This window comes from Bombyx mandarina, chromosome A1 (genome assembly GCF_030267445.1).
Source record: "Bombyx mandarina strain Sakado chromosome A1, ASM3026744v2".
Classification (NCBI taxonomy): domain Eukaryota; kingdom Metazoa; phylum Arthropoda; class Insecta; order Lepidoptera; family Bombycidae; genus Bombyx; species Bombyx mandarina.
The window spans coordinates 7,157,823-7,174,661 of record NC_143234.1 but is presented as its reverse complement, the minus strand read 5'-3'; the positions used below and the strand labels follow the sequence as shown (position 1 = coordinate 7,174,661).

Genomic DNA, 16,839 nt, shown 5'->3' with positions numbered 1-16,839 from the left:
CGGCACACCCATGTTGAATAGTTTGAAAATCAAACCGTTGTGCCAGACTTTGTCGAACGCTTTTGCGACGTCGAAGAAGAGAGCTCCCGTGTATAACGGTTTTGGTCGATTAAGCCCCACAAGAATGTGCTCCGTGAGGCGGTGCACCTGTTGAACGCATGAGTGATTTGTACGGAATCCGAATTGTTCATCGATGAGAATGCCCTTGGATGAGACGAAGTCTCTGAGGCGTTTGTAGAGCAGACGCTCATACAGTTTGCCTAGAGACATGAGGAGGCTAATCGGGCGATAGCTCGTCGGATGATTTTTTGGTTTACCGGGTTTATGTATGCCGATAACGTCCGCTTCTTTCCACACCGCGGGAAAGATACAGTTCGCCATAGCGGCATTGAAAATAGATGCCAACATCACGATGAGTTGGACGGGTAGAAGTTTAATAACGCGGTTGGATATACCGTCGGAACCGGGAGCCTTGCGAGGACGTAGGTCTTTGATCAAGTCTTTAATTTCCATCGGGGTGACGGGTGGTAACGCATCCGAGGGTGGCAAGGAGACTCTGCGTTCTACCTCACTGTCTACTAATTCTACATGAACAGGGTCCACGGATTGAGTGCTGGGCGTGCACTGGGTTTGCAATGTATCGGCCAGCAACTCTGCTTTTTCGTCATCATCAAACGCCGCAAGTCGGCCTGAGGGGCCTACGAGGGGGGGCATAGTTACTACCGTATCCGATTTGAGAGTACGAGCTAAGCGGTAGTAAGACCTTTGGGAGGGCGCGAGTCCTTCTAAGAAATCAGACCATCTGGCATCTCGGACTTCGGTGATGCGAGACTTTACGTCGCGTTGTAGGGCACGCATTCGAATACGATTTTCCGCGGTAGGATACCTGTCGTAGGCGCGTATCGAGGCGTTCTTAGCTCTAAGGAGTTCCCTAATATCGTCGGACAATTTGAAGCGGTGAAGGAAGTCCTCCGCTACAACTTGTTTCGATGACCTATCTAATGTCGAGGTGATGTGTGACGTTAAGATGTCTATGGCTTCAGCGGTATCCTGAGGAGACGGGGTAGAGTCCGGGTTAAACGGGAGCGATGGTGGATCAGATTCAGCCAGGCTGATGCCCAGCGTGTGCCAATCCACCACAGTCCTCGTGACGGGAACGGAGTCGGGAGCGCGACCGAGCTTCATAACGACGGGACGGTGGTCTGAATCTAACTCTGAAACTACTTCGATCGAGTGTAAGCTCAGAGTTACGTTTTTTAATAACGCTATGTCGAGTATATCCGGGCGATGCGCGATATTTAGCGGGTAGTGAGTCGGTGTTAGCGGAGCGACGATATCGAAGGCGAGATCATCGACTAACGCGTCAAGCCGCCTGCCATTCGGGGTTGTGGTGTGTGAGTTCCACCTGATGTGTTTACAATTTAGGTCGCCCGCCAGAATGACAGAGCTCCCCATGCCGAGCAGCGCCTCGATATCACTGCTTAGAACGATCTTATCCGGTGGAAGATAAACGGACGCGATAACGATCGGCGCGTGTCCCGTCAGTGAGATTCGGCACGCTGATGCTTCGATATTAGCGAGCGCGGGAGGATCGAGCGGGACGCAATGCAGGGCTCTTCTATAGTAAATGACGGTACCACCACCACGAGCAGAGAGCCTGTCGTTCCTGACCATGTTATAGTTCGCGATTTTAGGGTCACGGCGCGCGGGCTTAAGTAGGGTCTCCTGCACTAAAAAGATATCAATTTGATGGTCACGCAAAAAGTCAGAAACCTGATCACGTTGATTTGCGAGACCGTAAGCGTTAAAAAATCCTATCGTTACGGATAGGGGCTTTATTCTACTTATATACGCCATTGATTACCGGCGGAGTGAGGGGAGGACGTACGTATTTAATGACGCGTATACGTCGGCGTATTCTTGCACAACGGCGATAAAGTGTTGTGCAGTGGAGGCAGCGCGAATGGCGTCGCCCAAAGCGTTAACGCGCTCAAAGTTGATCGACTGAAAGAAGTCGATCGCTAAAGCGAGATTGTCGGACGCGGTCGGAGGGCAAGTCGCGAGAGAGGGACGAGTTGCGGGGGCGGGACGAAACGCGGAGGAGGGAGTTGTAACCGTATTCGTGTACGGCAGCGGTTTCGCCCAAGCCGAGACACCGGGCACCGGCGCCGGAACGAACGCTGGCTTAGCCTGCGACTCAGAGGGTGCCGAGGCTTTGATGTCTGGGCCGGAAGCTCGGAGGCGGTTTTGGCGGGCGACGCGGCGATTTCTTTTCGGGGCTCGGGGGCATCCGCGGTAATTTGCGGGGTGACCCTGTGTACGACACAGGACGCAGCTAGGCGGTTCCGTCGCGGTTTTTTGATCGCGAGTGCAGAGGGCCGTGGCGTGATCTCCTAAACACTTGACGCATCGGGGGCGCGCGTGACAGTTACGGGAAGAATGCCCGTATAATTGGCAGTTATGGCACTGGCTAGGTATGGCTTTCTTGTGTGGGGTTTCGACGGCGATTCCGGAAAGGCTACAGACCGTTCGGATGTTGAATATTTGCTTACCCTCGGGGGTAGGCTGGAGGGCGACGAGAACCATGTTATATGGCTCCCTTCCGCGACCTGTGTGCATGCGGTGTACGGAGTTAACCGGTAGGCCTTGTTCGAGAAGGTCGGCCTTGACTAGCTCGGCATCCAACTCTTTAGGGATGCCACGTATGACGGCACGGAGTTCGCGCTCCTCCTGGAGCGTATACGTGTGGAGCCGTCGGTCTACTGAGCAATATCACCCGCTCGGTGGAAGATCTTCCCTCCGTCGTTAAGCATCCAAAAAAGAGTTAAAAATTTTGCTCGATCATTAATATTAGGCGCAACTAAGTTTTTTCTTTCTATTACTTATAATGTTACAATGTTATGTTGTTGTACTTATTATAATAGATACAGAGCATTTTCATGCTCGTGTCATTCACGATAATAAAAAGTATCCTTTAATCCAAATTAAAAAGTTTTTACGAACTTTCTCACCCCTAAAGCGTCTAGCCGTTCTTACGTGAGGATGGAACATGGAAACATACAAAATAAAAAAAAATTACTTATTTCTTTATTACTAATGTAAACAGACGCGCATACGGCAGACACGTTAGTGAGTGGTTACCGTCGACATGGACATCAGCACGGCTTGGAGTACAGACAAGCCGCTGACTATCAGAGAGTACTCTTTGCAAACCTCTTCTGAAGAAAAACATGTTGTAGTACAAAATCATTTCCACATGACATCTCTATTACGCTTAAAATTGACGGTTCTCATGACGTCACCTACCACGAATTGTTTTTTTTATGATTGAAGGATTACTGGTGGCCCGGAGGCCTTTCCAGTTTCACCAGGATAGCTGGGCAAGCAGAGGCTCAGCCAAGAGAGGATGAGATTTGCTAACAGCTGCCCGTGCGCCTCCGAAGGAACCTCAAGAGCAGCTGCTTCGCGAATGAATCTACTACCGGATCGCATCTACCGAATCTACGATCGGATTAGAACGGTGATGTATGCATAGTAGGAGTCATTGAATGAGCTCTTCTTATTGAGCATTGATTGAGCTTCTTCTTCTTCTCTCTCTATCACACTAGGTGGGGTCGGCACAACGAATTTTTCTATTCAATTCTCTTCTATCGGCCGTCATCTTAACACTCACTCCTCTCTCTCATGTATCATCATTCACACACTCCATCTATATCTTCTTCGGTCGACCTCTTCCCCCTATACCTTGCACTACCATATCCATACAACTCCTAGTCACATGCATCTCCTCTCTACGCACACATGTCCATACCACGTTAATGGAGCTATAACAAGAATGAGCTATATTAGCTAGCAAACCTTGACAACAGGGGTAAAGATCCAAAATGTATAGTAACAGTAGACAACTGTGTGCTTAATGCGAGTTTTTGAACGTTCTCGAAAGGGTAAAAGTTAACTCAAACGGAAGCAAATGTAGGCAAACGTTGCAACTCCATACAAATTTGAGTTAACTTTTACGCTATCGAGAACGTTAAAAAATTCGCACTAAGTATACAGATAACAGTCGAGTCATATGTACGGTTACTGTCTATCAAATATCTTCAATATCAAGGCCATAACGAAGGAGCCACATGCTGAATACACTTTTCTAAGCGAGACAAGGTTGACATGACATTTTGAAGTCGTCGTGGCCTAACGGATAAAACGTCTGGTGCATTCGTGTTGAGCGATGCACCGGTGTTCGAATCTCAGGTGGGTACCAATTTTTCTAATGGAATACGTACTCAACAAATGTTCACGATTGACTTCCACGGTGAAGGAATAACATCGTGTAATAAAAATCAAACCCGCTAAACCTTGAACGCTTGAAACCTTAGAACTTTTATCTCAAGGTGGGTGGCGCATTTACGTTATGGATGTCTATGGGCTCCAGTAACCACTTAACACCAGGTGGGCTGTAACCTCGTCCACCCATCTAAGCAATATAATAATATAATGGGTCTAAATCTTAATTTTATAGTATTGTTCGAAAAAAGGAATGTCAGAGCGCCGGGAATAGTAGTGGAAGAGATTTCATTCTAGAGTCAGCTGATGCGTGTCTCATCCATCCACTAAACAGAAAGTGCAGAGAGAAGCAGGATAATGATACCAAATATCTGTTCGGTCTCATACGCCTTAACACAGGTGATGGCAAAAACTTGGTGGATTCCTTCTTATTACACGTACTTTATTCCTTCATCATGGATTACATTGACAACTTAGATGCTTCATTAATTTAGCACCTAGTCATAACACTCAATAAGAATACGCTGGATATTTTACCTATGTGGCCATGTGTGGATTCTTCGAGGTTTTTTTTCGACCTGGTATCAAACAATGAAAAGAGCAAGTACAATTTTTTTTTGTTTTTTTGCTTTTGATGATTGGACGAGCTCACAGCCCACCTGATGTTAAGTGGTTACTGGAGCCCATAGGCTGCCAACGGCTGCCCCACCCCCTTAAAACCGAAAGGCATTACTGCTTCACGGCAGAAATAGGCAGGGCGGTGGTACCTACCCGCGCGGACTCACAACAGGTCCTACCACCAGTAACAATTCACAATGAAGGATTAACACCATCTAGTAAGTAGTGTATAGGTACTTAAAGTAAGGCGATATGTCACTTCCATGGATAGCTACCACCATCCTGGTTTTAATGAATTTAAAAATACAACTGAGACCTTGACCTCATGTATTCATGATTCACACCATACCGATAGGATTCACCGTGAAAGTCAATCGTGAACATTTGTTGAGTACGTATTTCATTAGAAAAATTGGTACCCGCCTGCGGGATTCGAACACCGGTGCATCGCTTCAACACGAATGCTCCGGACGTCTTATCTTTTAGGCCACGACGACTTCAAAATGTTGTGTTGAATGTTGAATAAAATACTTCGGATATTTTCAGAAATTATCCCTTAGTTTTTTTTTTTTTTAAACTAAGGGATAATTTCTGAAAATGGCATCACTCTATAAACACGATTTTTCAAGACGTTCTGCGATATAGAATAACTTATGTACAGCATAATCTAAATATACTTAAAGATTTCAGTCACTTTATTTTTAATTTACAATATGTTTTTTAAAATATATATTTTTACATAAATGATGTAAATGCATAAAATTAATGTACAATATAGTTACAATAAGTCGCTGGGTGTCCTTTTTAAAATTGTAAACAAACTCGACTCGAGCCATACGAGTATAAATAAAGTCAAACGGCGAAATCATCTCCCCTCCTTCTGCTGAGACCCAAAGACACAGCTCACTGAGTTTCTCGCCGGATCTTCTCAGTGGGTCGCGTTTCCGATCCGGTGGTAGATTCTGCGAAGCACTGCTCTTGCTAGGGCCAGTGTTAGCATCACTCTGGTTTGAGCCCCGAGATCTCACCTACATGCTAGGGCGAAGCTGAAATAGCCTCTCAGGGCTATCAGCATAGATAGGAAATAAAACTGCTGAGACATTCGTGAATAAAACTCTTCGAGTACACGCGATAATACTTTAATCTGCTTGTCTTATTACGACCCACGATTTGTTTATAACTAGCATCGCAGCATAGCATCACAGACTCCACATTTTAATAGTGCTTGCTGTTTACAACAGTTTGAAAACGTAACACGTTAACTAAATGTGAACATTAAGGTTACACAGATTATGATCGAATTTCCACCATTCGGTGAGCGCTTGTACAAATCGATTTATATAAAATTTTAAATCGAAGGAACTACAGCGTGCCAAAGATATCGGCCTTCATATCCATTCATACATATATATGCGTATAATTGCTGGGGCAGTCTTCAAACCCCTTCTAAATCTATACACTATTTGCTGTCCATCAATGGCCGTAGAACCTTCAATTCAACGTTTTGCGGCTTACTCTTGAATCCCTCTTCGATTTCTTGAAGAGTTTTATCTTTGGTTTCCGGCAGAAACGCCCATAATACAATCAAACAATACACTAGAATACAACCGTACAGAAAAAAAGTACCGTACAAACCAACATTATCGAATAGATATGGAAAAGTTTTTAAAGTGACAAAGAATAGAACAGACAGAGATGTGCTGCTCAAACCGGCGGATATACTCCGGTATTTCAATGAAAAAAGCTCACCGATTATAATGAAAGTTAATGGCAGAGCACCTAACGATATAGAGAATATTAAAATATGTAACAACAAAAAACCGAGTAATGAATTCTCGAATAAATTACACGTTTTCGCGAGATCGTATCCTGCCACGGCAAATAAAGATGCGATGTTCATTATAGTGGTCAAAATTAAAGTGGTTCGCCTTTTAACTTTTTTCATTAGAACCACAGCTACAGCGTTCGTGATTAGTCTTTGGACTGCCAATGTGATGACCGCTATAGGCATGTTGATTTCCGATCCGGCTATTTCTTTGGTAATGAGAATTACGTAAGATGTCAGAATGTTTACACCTGAAAAGGTGCCCAAGGTATACACGTGGACGGCGATCAGGATTGGCTTATAAAAGCTTTCCTCTTTCATTGTTCGATGAAAATCTATTATAGTTCTCTTTACGTTTAATACAAAACTATTACTTTTAGCGTTAGTTTCACGCAATGTTACAACACTAGCTTCAATTATTCTCTCTATTTCTTCGTCTTCGTCGTTTCCCCTCAGCCATCGAAACACGTTCCTGGCTTCATTATACCTCCCTCTAACGGCCAGCCAACTTGGAGATTCAGGAGCAAAAAAAACCAACACCAAATCAAAGGCTGTTATTGCAGTGCAAATTGTTGCCGTCTCTCTCCAACTCAGAAACGATGCTGCGGTGTGCACTAACAGCGTTCCAATCGATAGCACTAGAGAAAGGGTGGTCAAAAACGCCCCACGGTTTTTGGGACTGGTACACTCGCCTATGACGATAGGACTCAGAGAATTGACCATGCCTAACGAAACACCTTGAAAGAACCTCACGATGAGGATTGTGGTAAGATTGTTGGCGATAATTATACAGCTCCAGCACACAGTCATGATCGTGATGCTGATTATATTGGCGCGCTTTCTTCCCAAACTTCCCATTATGGTCGGAATTATCATGTTCCCCACAAGGAGACCGAGGCTGGGCAGGGCAGCTGAAATACAATTATACTATTAAAACATTAATAAATAAGTTTTGTGTTAGTAGAGAACGTTGTTTTGTATATTTCTTCAATTAAACGGGCACTAAGTACGGCATGACTTGTTTTTGCATACGACGATTGCGTTCCAACCCAAAAAGATAAGGAAATAAACCGACAGTTACAGGTATTGTGAGTCCATAGTTAACCACAAACCTTGGTGTTTCGACCGCGAAGCTGTGGCGCATTTCGTCCAGATTACGCTGCCTAATGTTTGGTTACTGAGACTACTATATTTAGACTTCTGGCCCACGTCACGGGGTCATCAATGGTATTGATTCCCATTGTGATATCAATGGCTTTCGGTAGAAGTTTAAAATGAATTACCACAACACAAGGTACTATTTGTTCGTTCTGTGTGAAATAAAACGTCGAAGCTTAGAAATCATATCTACAGAGAAATAGAGGGTAGTTAGTACAAAATTTGAATGATCGACGAATAACGACATTGAAGAATCCGGTCATCGTTCACGTCGAATCCGTCGCTTGCAACGAAGGGCTCGACGAGTAAATTAACCCACAGACACAGCCCACTGAGGTTCTCGCCGGATCTTCTCAGTGGGTCACATTTCCTATCCGGTGGTAGATTCTGCGAAGCACGGCTCTTGCTATAGTTCGTGTTAGCAACGTCGTCAGGTTTGAGCCCCGTGAGCTCACCTACTAGTTAAGGTTATGCTGATATGGTCTCTAGACCATCATCTTAGGAAGAATCAAAGAAAATAAATCGACGAATAACATATAGTTATCGGGCGTGACCACGAAAACTTTAAAATACTCGAAAATTCAGAAATAATAGACGCAAGGCTAAACTGTAAAAGTAGTTTTAATTAGGAATTGCATATATTAGCTAAAGAAAATCGAACAGCGTTTGCAATTCGTAATATTATACAGCGTCACAATGGCGACATCATACAAGGCTGTCACAACATAATCTTGTAGGCGCCTGCCATGAATACAAATCTCCAGGTCCTTAAGTATATATAAACTAAACGGTATGTTACGTAGTTGTGTAACATAGTCTTCGAACCGAAATGATCATTAGGCAGAAATTAACATAGTCTAAAAGCTTAGAAAGGTCGTTTTAATATCAAAATGAACTAAAAATTTGTATGATCTGTAGTTGACCCTTATAACCATAGAAAAAATATTAATGGGTCGCAATAATAATAATAATAATAATAAATAATAAAACTATTTTTGACACGTGGACGTGTAAAATTTTAAATTGAATCTAACTTCTTGGAGTCCGTGAAAATTAAATTCAAAGATTTTGTTACATAGATATCTATCCATAGGTCGAGCTAATAGAAGCATAGTCTTCTAAAACGGCTATATCACGGTCTATTGACGTCCACTGCTGGACATAGGTTCCCCCAAGCCTCGCCAAAGACCGATTCTGCACTATCTCCATCCAACGGATTCCCGAGACATTCAACAGATCATTCAACAGATCATTAGTCTACCTTGTGGGAGGCCTATACACCATGTCTTCCGGCACGCGGTTGCCACTTGAGAACTATTCAGCCCCAGCGACCTTCTGTTTTCATATCTGTGACATATCAATTTTCTCTTTATAGGTTTCTCAATGGCAACGTGGCTACTGTTACTTTATACAGACTAAATGTAAGGCAGTACTGAAGTTTGTTAATGTTGTTTGATGTTGTTAATGTTACCTAGTAATGTCGTTTGAAGGGTGGGGGCAGCCGTTGTAACTATACTTGAGACCTTAGAACTTATATCTCAAGGTGGGTGGCGCATTTACGTTGTAGATATCTATGGGCTCCAGTAACCACTTAACACCAGGTGGGCTGTGAGCTCGTCCACTCATCTAAGCAGTAAAAAAACTTCCTTGGCGTTGTACAGGTACTGACGACCTCATAATGAAGGTTAACTACAATTTAACTGCATTCCCAAAGATCTTTTTTTTTTTTTTTTATTGCTTAGGTGGGGGGACGAGCTCACGGTCCACCTGGTGTAAGGTGGTTACTGGAGCCCATAGACATCTACAACGTAAATGCGCCACCCACTTTGAGATATAAGTTCTAAGGTCTCAGTAGTTACAACGGCTTCCCCACCCTTCAAACCGAAACGCATTACTGCTTCACGGCAGAAATAGGCAGGGCGGTGGTACCTACCCGTGCGGACTCACTATAGGTCCTACCACCAGTGATTACGCAAATTATAATTTTGCGGGTTTGATTTTTATTGCACGATGTTATTCCTTCACCGTGGAAGTCAGTCGTGAACATTTGTTAAGTACGTATTTCATTCGAAAAATTGGTACCCGCCTGCGGGATTCGAACACCGGTGCATCGCAACAACGAATGCACCGGACGTCTTATCCTTTAGGCCACGACGACTTCATTATCGATCTAGGACGTGCTATCTATTTTAATGTACTCGCCATTTAGTTTTTTCAATTTTGCTCTTCAACGTATTGATATATATATTCAATGAATAATGCTAGCATTTAATGTGATTTAAAAAAATGGAAATCGTCGTAAGAAAAAACTTGTGATTGATGTTAATGCACTGTCGATTGCACCTATAATTGAGGTGATATCTGCCATGAACTTTTGTCAATTGTTCAATGTTTTGTATTGATGATCACTTTGTTCGTGCAACTTAATAAATAAATAAATAAGTCTCAATAGTGATGTATAAAGGTAGTCCTAGCCTTCAAACCGTCTGTCTCATTTAGAGCAATCAAGTAAGTCTCAGATATCTTTACGTTTTTTTTTATTGCTTAGATGGATGGACGAGCTTTGTAGGCAGACGAGCATACGGCCCACCTGGTGGTGAGTGGATACCGTCGCCCATGGACTTCAGCAACGCCAGGGGCAGAGCCAAGTCGCTGCCTACCGCTTAATACTCTCCACAAGCCTCGTTTGAAGAAGGACATGTCATAGCGCACGGGAAACTCCGTGGAGGGGAGCTCATTCCATAGCCGGATGGTACGTGGCAAAAAAGATCTCTGGAAACGCACTGTGGATGACCGCAGTGGCTCCAGGTAGTATGGATGAACTCTACTCCGGTGGCGGGCGGTGCGATGGTAAAAACGAGACGTTGGTATCATCTCGAACAATTCCTCAGAGCACTCCCCATGGAACATGCGGTACAAAATACAGAGGGAACCGAAGTCCCTCCGCAGACCCAGAGGCTCCATACGATCCGTGAGAATGGGATTATCGACAATCCGAACGGCTCTCTTCTGTATGGAGTCAAATGGAAGAAGCTGGTATTTGGGAGCCCCGGCCCAGAGATGGGAGCAGTACTCCACGCGAGGCCGGACTTGTGCTTTATAGAGCAAAAGCCTTTGTCCAGGCGTGAAGTACCGCTTCGCTCTGTTGAGGACCCCAGCATTTTGGACGCCAACTTGGCTTTGCCTTCCAAATGACTCCGAAATTGGACATCGCTCGAAATGTCGACCCCAAGTATGTTAAGTGGTTACTGGAGCCCATAGACATCCACAACGTAAATGCGCCACCCACCTTGAGATATAAGTTCTAAGGTCTCAAGTATAGTTACAACGGCTGCCCCGCCCTTCAAACCGAAACGCATTACTGCTTCACGACAGAAATAGGCAGGGTGGTGGTGCCCACCTGCGCGGACTCACAAGAGGTCCTACCACCAGTAATTAGGCAAATTATAATGTTGCGGGTTTGATTTTTATTACACGATGCTATTCCTTCACCGTAGAAATCAATCGTGAACATTGAGTACATATTTCATTACAATTTTTTTTAATTTACGTCTTTACCTATCCATGACGCGCCGCCTTGATCAATGGTCACCGACGAAGCAGGGTCTTGCAGCTGAGGAAGTAACAGTCCAGTGAATCCGAACACCATCCCGTACTGCGATAGGTTTATTGATACGCCGATCACGACAAAACACTGAAAAAATTTAATTAAAACTTATTTATATTGATCTTGTTTTGCAAACCTTCCCCAAAATCATAGAGAGGTGGTAGAGCTGTTCTTGTTGTTCTTGGATACGATAATGATCGAAGCACCATCGTACATCCACTGAGATATATAGGCCTCCCTACAAGTTTGCAGCAATGGTTGGTGCTGGCAACATTGAGCAATTTCGGGCGGATTCATGTTTTTTTTTTTGTTGTCTTTATTATAATATAATAATAATAATAAATTGACATAAATTGGCGGCCTTATCGCTGAAAGCGATATCTTCCAGGCAACCTTGCAGGGAGAGGAATAAGCAAACTAGCATGGACGCCGGTGCTATAGCTTAATAAACTTACATAAAAATATATACTTATATAAACATGTGAGAAATAAATATACAGTATAAGATAGACTTAGATACGATTAAATAAGCAGTAATGCGTTACGGTTTGAAGGGTGGGGCAGCCGTTGTAACTATACTGAGACCTTAGAACTTATATCTCAAGGTGGGTGGCGCATTTACGTTGTAGATGTATATGGGCTCCAGTAACCACTTAATACCAGGTGGGCTGTGAGCTCGTCCACCCATCTAAGCAATAACAATAAAAAAATAATCAAAAAAATGCAAGTAAATACAAAATAAGTAACCAATTATACAGTTATATCGTAGGAGCCATATTATTGTGCAAGGTAGCGCGATTTTAATCTGAACTTGAAAATTTTCGGCGAGGACGATTGTTTGATGCATAACGATACGAACATACGACCCGGGCTCTTAGAGCCCGTTCACACATGATCTCCATTTTACTGGTCCGTTTTGTCGAATACGCTTTTTTTCATCGATGGCAGTTATAAGAGCATGCAGCATGGAGTTATAAGAGCGACTTCACATATGGTACAGTACTCAGTATACAGTAAAAAAAAACGGTCCGGAAAATTATGACATTCCGTTTTGTCATCGAATGCTGCATGAATTTGCTTGTGAACATCGTATCCAGTAATGAAGAATACGTTGAACGTTATACGGTGCTTGTGTGTGAAGCATAATTATTTGTCGTATCCGTTAAAACGGGTAGCGTATACACGGAGACTATGTGTGTGAACGTAGCCTAATGGTGAGCGGCTACCGTTGCTCATTGACATCAGCAATGTATTCGCGGTCCCTCGTTGTAGTGAACGCGCGAACCTGTGAATTCAATGGATTGAATTCAAATAAATTCATTTCATCCCACTTGGAGACCCGCCCCAGAGTATGCTCCACTTCGAACAAAAGTTTTTACCGCCTCTCCTGAACCACACTCCGAGAAAGACTCTGATAGCCGATATGCGCAACCCCGTGCTGTAAATAGGACAGCAAAGCATGCCATTGTTGAATAATTTCTAACATTTTTTGCACGCAATCAACCAAACCTATTATAATTTTTAACTAATCAATCTAAATACTGAGAAATCTGCGGTCTCAAGGTAAAATGGCGGAGGCTGTCAATCTGGAATCAGATTGCAGAATCACACAATTTTTTATTTATAAAGAACTTGAAAAAATTATTAACCTTAAGATGTTATTACACAGTTAACGATTTTTTAAATCTATATCTATACTAATATTATAAAGAGGAAAGATTTGTTTGTTTGTTTGTTTCGAATAGGCTCCGAAACTACTGGACCGATTTGAAAAATTCTTTTTCAATTAGAAGCCGACATTGTCCCTGATGAACATAGGCTACTTTTTAAAAAAAAAAATGATTTTATTTTTTTGGTTTCATGTGTGTTTTAATGTTTCCGAAGCGAAGCGAGGGCGGGTCGCTAGTGATAAATAATTATGTTAATTTTAAATTCGCTTCTTTCTGATATTTTTTTTCGTTTTTTGACATAAATAACCAATTCTTATTCAATTAATTTGTTTAATTGTTTGATATTTTCATTAATTAATATACCTAGTCAGGTCATAAATTCTGTCACATGTTTAATGTAAAATAATTGAAACAAGTTTATTCATTATCCATTCATATACCAAAATGAACTTAACAAAACATAGATTCTTATGACACTAAAGTTTATTCAAAATGACCTCCGTGATTTTGAATACAGGCCTTCAATCTGCGCGGCCAGTCGTCTATCGCAGCACGAACGAGGTCCATATCAATATCGGCGGCTGCCTTAATCAAGGATGTCTTGAGTGACTCCAAATTGGGATGAGGCTTTGAGCACGCCTTTTCCTCCAAGTGTTGCCATATCTTGTAATCTAACGGATTCAAATCTGGACTGGAGGAGGGCTAGTCTTCGTGCCGGATGAAGTCGATTTCACGCGCCGCCAGCCAGTCTTGTGTGCTCTTCGCTCTATGAGCTGGCGCCGAATCTTGTTGGAATACCCAGTGCCTGTTATTGAACATGGTATGAGAAACAGGTTCCACAAGGTTCGTCAGGACTGTATTTTGATACACAACTGCATTCGTTTTTACACCTTTCTCACAAAAATGTACCTCTGTTATGCCCCAATAAGAAACTCCCAACCATACCATGAGCGAGGATGGAAAATGACCTCGTTGGACACGCGGAATACGGTTGCTCGCTTCTTCACTACTGTGTGCGTACACCTTATCATTTTGTTATATTGCTTTATATTTTTTATTTTTATTGCTTAGATGGGTGGACGAGCTCATAGCCCACCTGGTGTAAAGTGGTTACTGGAGCCCATAGACAACATCTACAACGTAAATGCGCTGTGGGCAGATGGTATGCGCCTCACAAGCAATCGCCACTTCTCCCGGCTTGTGGTGAGCCTGGTACACGCACGTAAACAACCGCCAACTGTCGACCTGACTTGGTCCGTCCATCGCATGGGCAACCTTCCACGAGGTCTAGTGCCTTCTACTTTGCCCTGAACGACAAGGCACTCTGTGGAGTAATTTCCTTATTTCATTTCAATATATACAGTGTCATTATTATCTCGTCATTTCATACACAAGAATAAGGACATTCGAATTCGGAAGGCCACATACCTATCTTCATCAAGGATTAAGTATTTAGTGACAGACTAACAGCGTTATTTGTTTTTCCGACAACATTGTGTTTTGAAATACTATAAAAACAAATCTATAATAATTATAATTTATAGGTTTAACAAAAAAACACTATTGCAAGATTTGATCCTGCCTATTTCACTCTTCGTTTCAATCTTGAATTAAAATTGTTATTGTGAGCTCCTATGAGCTATTATAATTACTAAACAAATTAGTCTAGTATATTTATATAATATATTTATATAATATATATTGTGACAATGTTTATAATTACAAATTTCCGAAACCCATCTAACACGAAAGAATAAGTTACGAAAATCGAATCCAATTTTAACCACACCAAAAAACGAGAAGGCTCTCAATTCATTTTGCAAAGACATTGCTGCTCATTTCTTTTAATTAAACGGTAGTTTTTTAGTTATCCTTTAATAATACAACGTGTATTTAACTTCAACTAGATTAATCATGTTCTAATTTTTCGATTAAGTCGATTTTCTTTTTAGTTAAAATTTTGTAAACTTTATTTGCAAAATTGTTACCTGTCTCGGAATGCACTACGTTATAATCGCAATGAAAACCCACCGTGCGTGGTATTACTAGACAGAATGACGTAAGCAAGACTGCATGTGTGATGTTTTTTTTATTTTTCCTTTAAGATTTTTATTTTTTATCCTATTGTGTGCAAACCAAATTTATATATCTAATAAGTATTAATAATATATAGTCTAATAATTTTTATGTTTTTTTTTTTGTTTTTTTTATTTTTTTTTTATTGCTTAGCTGTGTGGACGAGCTCACAGCCCACCTGATGTTAAGTGGTTACTGGAGCCCATAGACATCTACAACGTAAAATGCGCCACACACCTTGAGATATAGTTCTAAGGTCTCAGTATAGTCACATTTTTATCACATGTCACATGTTTATATTGAGATAGGATAAACAATCTATCTATAAACGATCTAAGCAATCTGTTTATGTTTTCGTTCTGGGTGCGACGCGTTGCGAAACATTAGATATTTCAAATTAGAACTTCACATTTCTAACTTACTCTAAGGTCCTATAGAATATATTTTTTTTTATTGCCATTGTAGGCAGACGAGCATACGGCCCACCTGATGGTAAGCGGTCACCGTCGCTCATGGACGTCAGCAATGCCAGGGGCAGAGCCAAGCCGCTGCCTACCGTTAAGTACTCTCCACAAGCCTCGTTTGAAGAAGGATATGTCATAGCGCTCGGGAAACACCGTGGAGGGGAGTTTATTCCAAACCGGATGGTACGTGGCAGAAAAGATCTTTGGAAACGCACAGTCGATGAACACAGTGGTTCCAGATAATATGGATGAACTCTGCTCCGATGGCGGGAGGTGCGATGATAAAAAGGAGATGAGGGGATCATTTCGAATAATTCCTCAGAGCATTCCCCATGGACCATACGGTATAAAACACAGAGAGAACCGAATGTCCCTCCGTAGACCCAGAGGTTCCAAGCGATCCGCGAGAGCGGGACTATCGATCATCCGACCAGCCCGTTTCTGTATGGAGTCAAATGGAAGTAGCTGGTATTTGGGAGCCCCGGCCCAGAGGTGAGAGCAGTAGGTACATTGTACGAATTAGATTAAGGTATTAAATTGTTGTATTTACATTTAAATTATATTAATGGACATCGGTTAGATTTGGTAATTCACGAAAATATTGATTTCAATATACAGATTATTAAACAAATACAGAAAATACTAACCTGTCTACAAAAAGGGCTGAATCCGTAGCACGCCATTGTATAAATTCATTAAAAAAAATGAATAAGCTAAATTTATTTAACGTAAAAAGACACGACATTATCCATGGCTGTTTAAATGAGGACTAAGCCGCAAGTGTTTTCTTAACCTTGTCTTCAAGTTATTTGTTATGCATTATTTGAATATATGAATTATATTAAATAAAATTATGAAATACGACACATTTTTTTTTCTATTCTCATATTTACAAATACAATAGTAAAATAATACCTTAAAATAAATTTTTATCTAATTATGTAGCCTTTTTTTTTTAATTCTCAAACTGACAATTAACGCGACCGGTATTTTATCAAGGTTTCAATGTTTTAATATTCAAATATAATGCATAAGGTTCCGTAATCGAGGAACTGTAACATTTTACGAAAACTCAAATTCATTATAAGCGATTTTACTATTTCTACTTTCAAGCTTAGATAAGTCGGGCCTTTACTG

The 16,839-nt window shown here is 41.9% G+C and overlaps 1 protein-coding gene across 1 annotated transcript; it reads right to left on the bottom strand.

Annotated features, from left to right (window-relative positions):
• Positions 1-5,582: 5,582 nt before the first annotated feature.
• On the bottom strand, positions 5,583-16,488 carry LOC114253570 (facilitated trehalose transporter Tret1). The gene is made up of 3 exons (XM_028188497.2): positions 16,350-16,488; positions 11,444-11,579; positions 5,583-7,638 (listed from the first exon to the last, which is right to left on the bottom strand). The coding sequence occupies exons 1-3, from the start codon at positions 16,383-16,385 to the stop codon at positions 6,362-6,364; spliced, it is 1,449 nt and encodes a 482-aa protein (XP_028044298.2). The 5' UTR covers positions 16,386-16,488; the 3' UTR covers positions 5,583-6,361.
• Between the last annotated feature and the right edge of the window lie 351 nt (positions 16,489-16,839).

What these genes read in the sequence shown, in the direction of transcription:
- LOC114253570 (XM_028188497.2), bottom strand. Translation starts at nt 16,385, where the DNA reads ATGGCGTGCTACGGATTCAGCCCTTTTTGTAGACAG. An exon ending in TCAGCCCTTTTTGTAGACAG is followed by an intron (nt 11,580 to 16,349) that starts GTTAGTATTTTC and finishes AAATTTTTTCAG; the next exon opens with TGTTTTGTCGTGATCGGCGT. An exon ending in AGGCGGCGCGTCATGGATAG is followed by an intron (nt 7,639 to 11,443) that starts GTAAAGACGTAA and finishes ATTGTATTTCAG; the next exon opens with CTGCCCTGCCCAGCCTCGGT.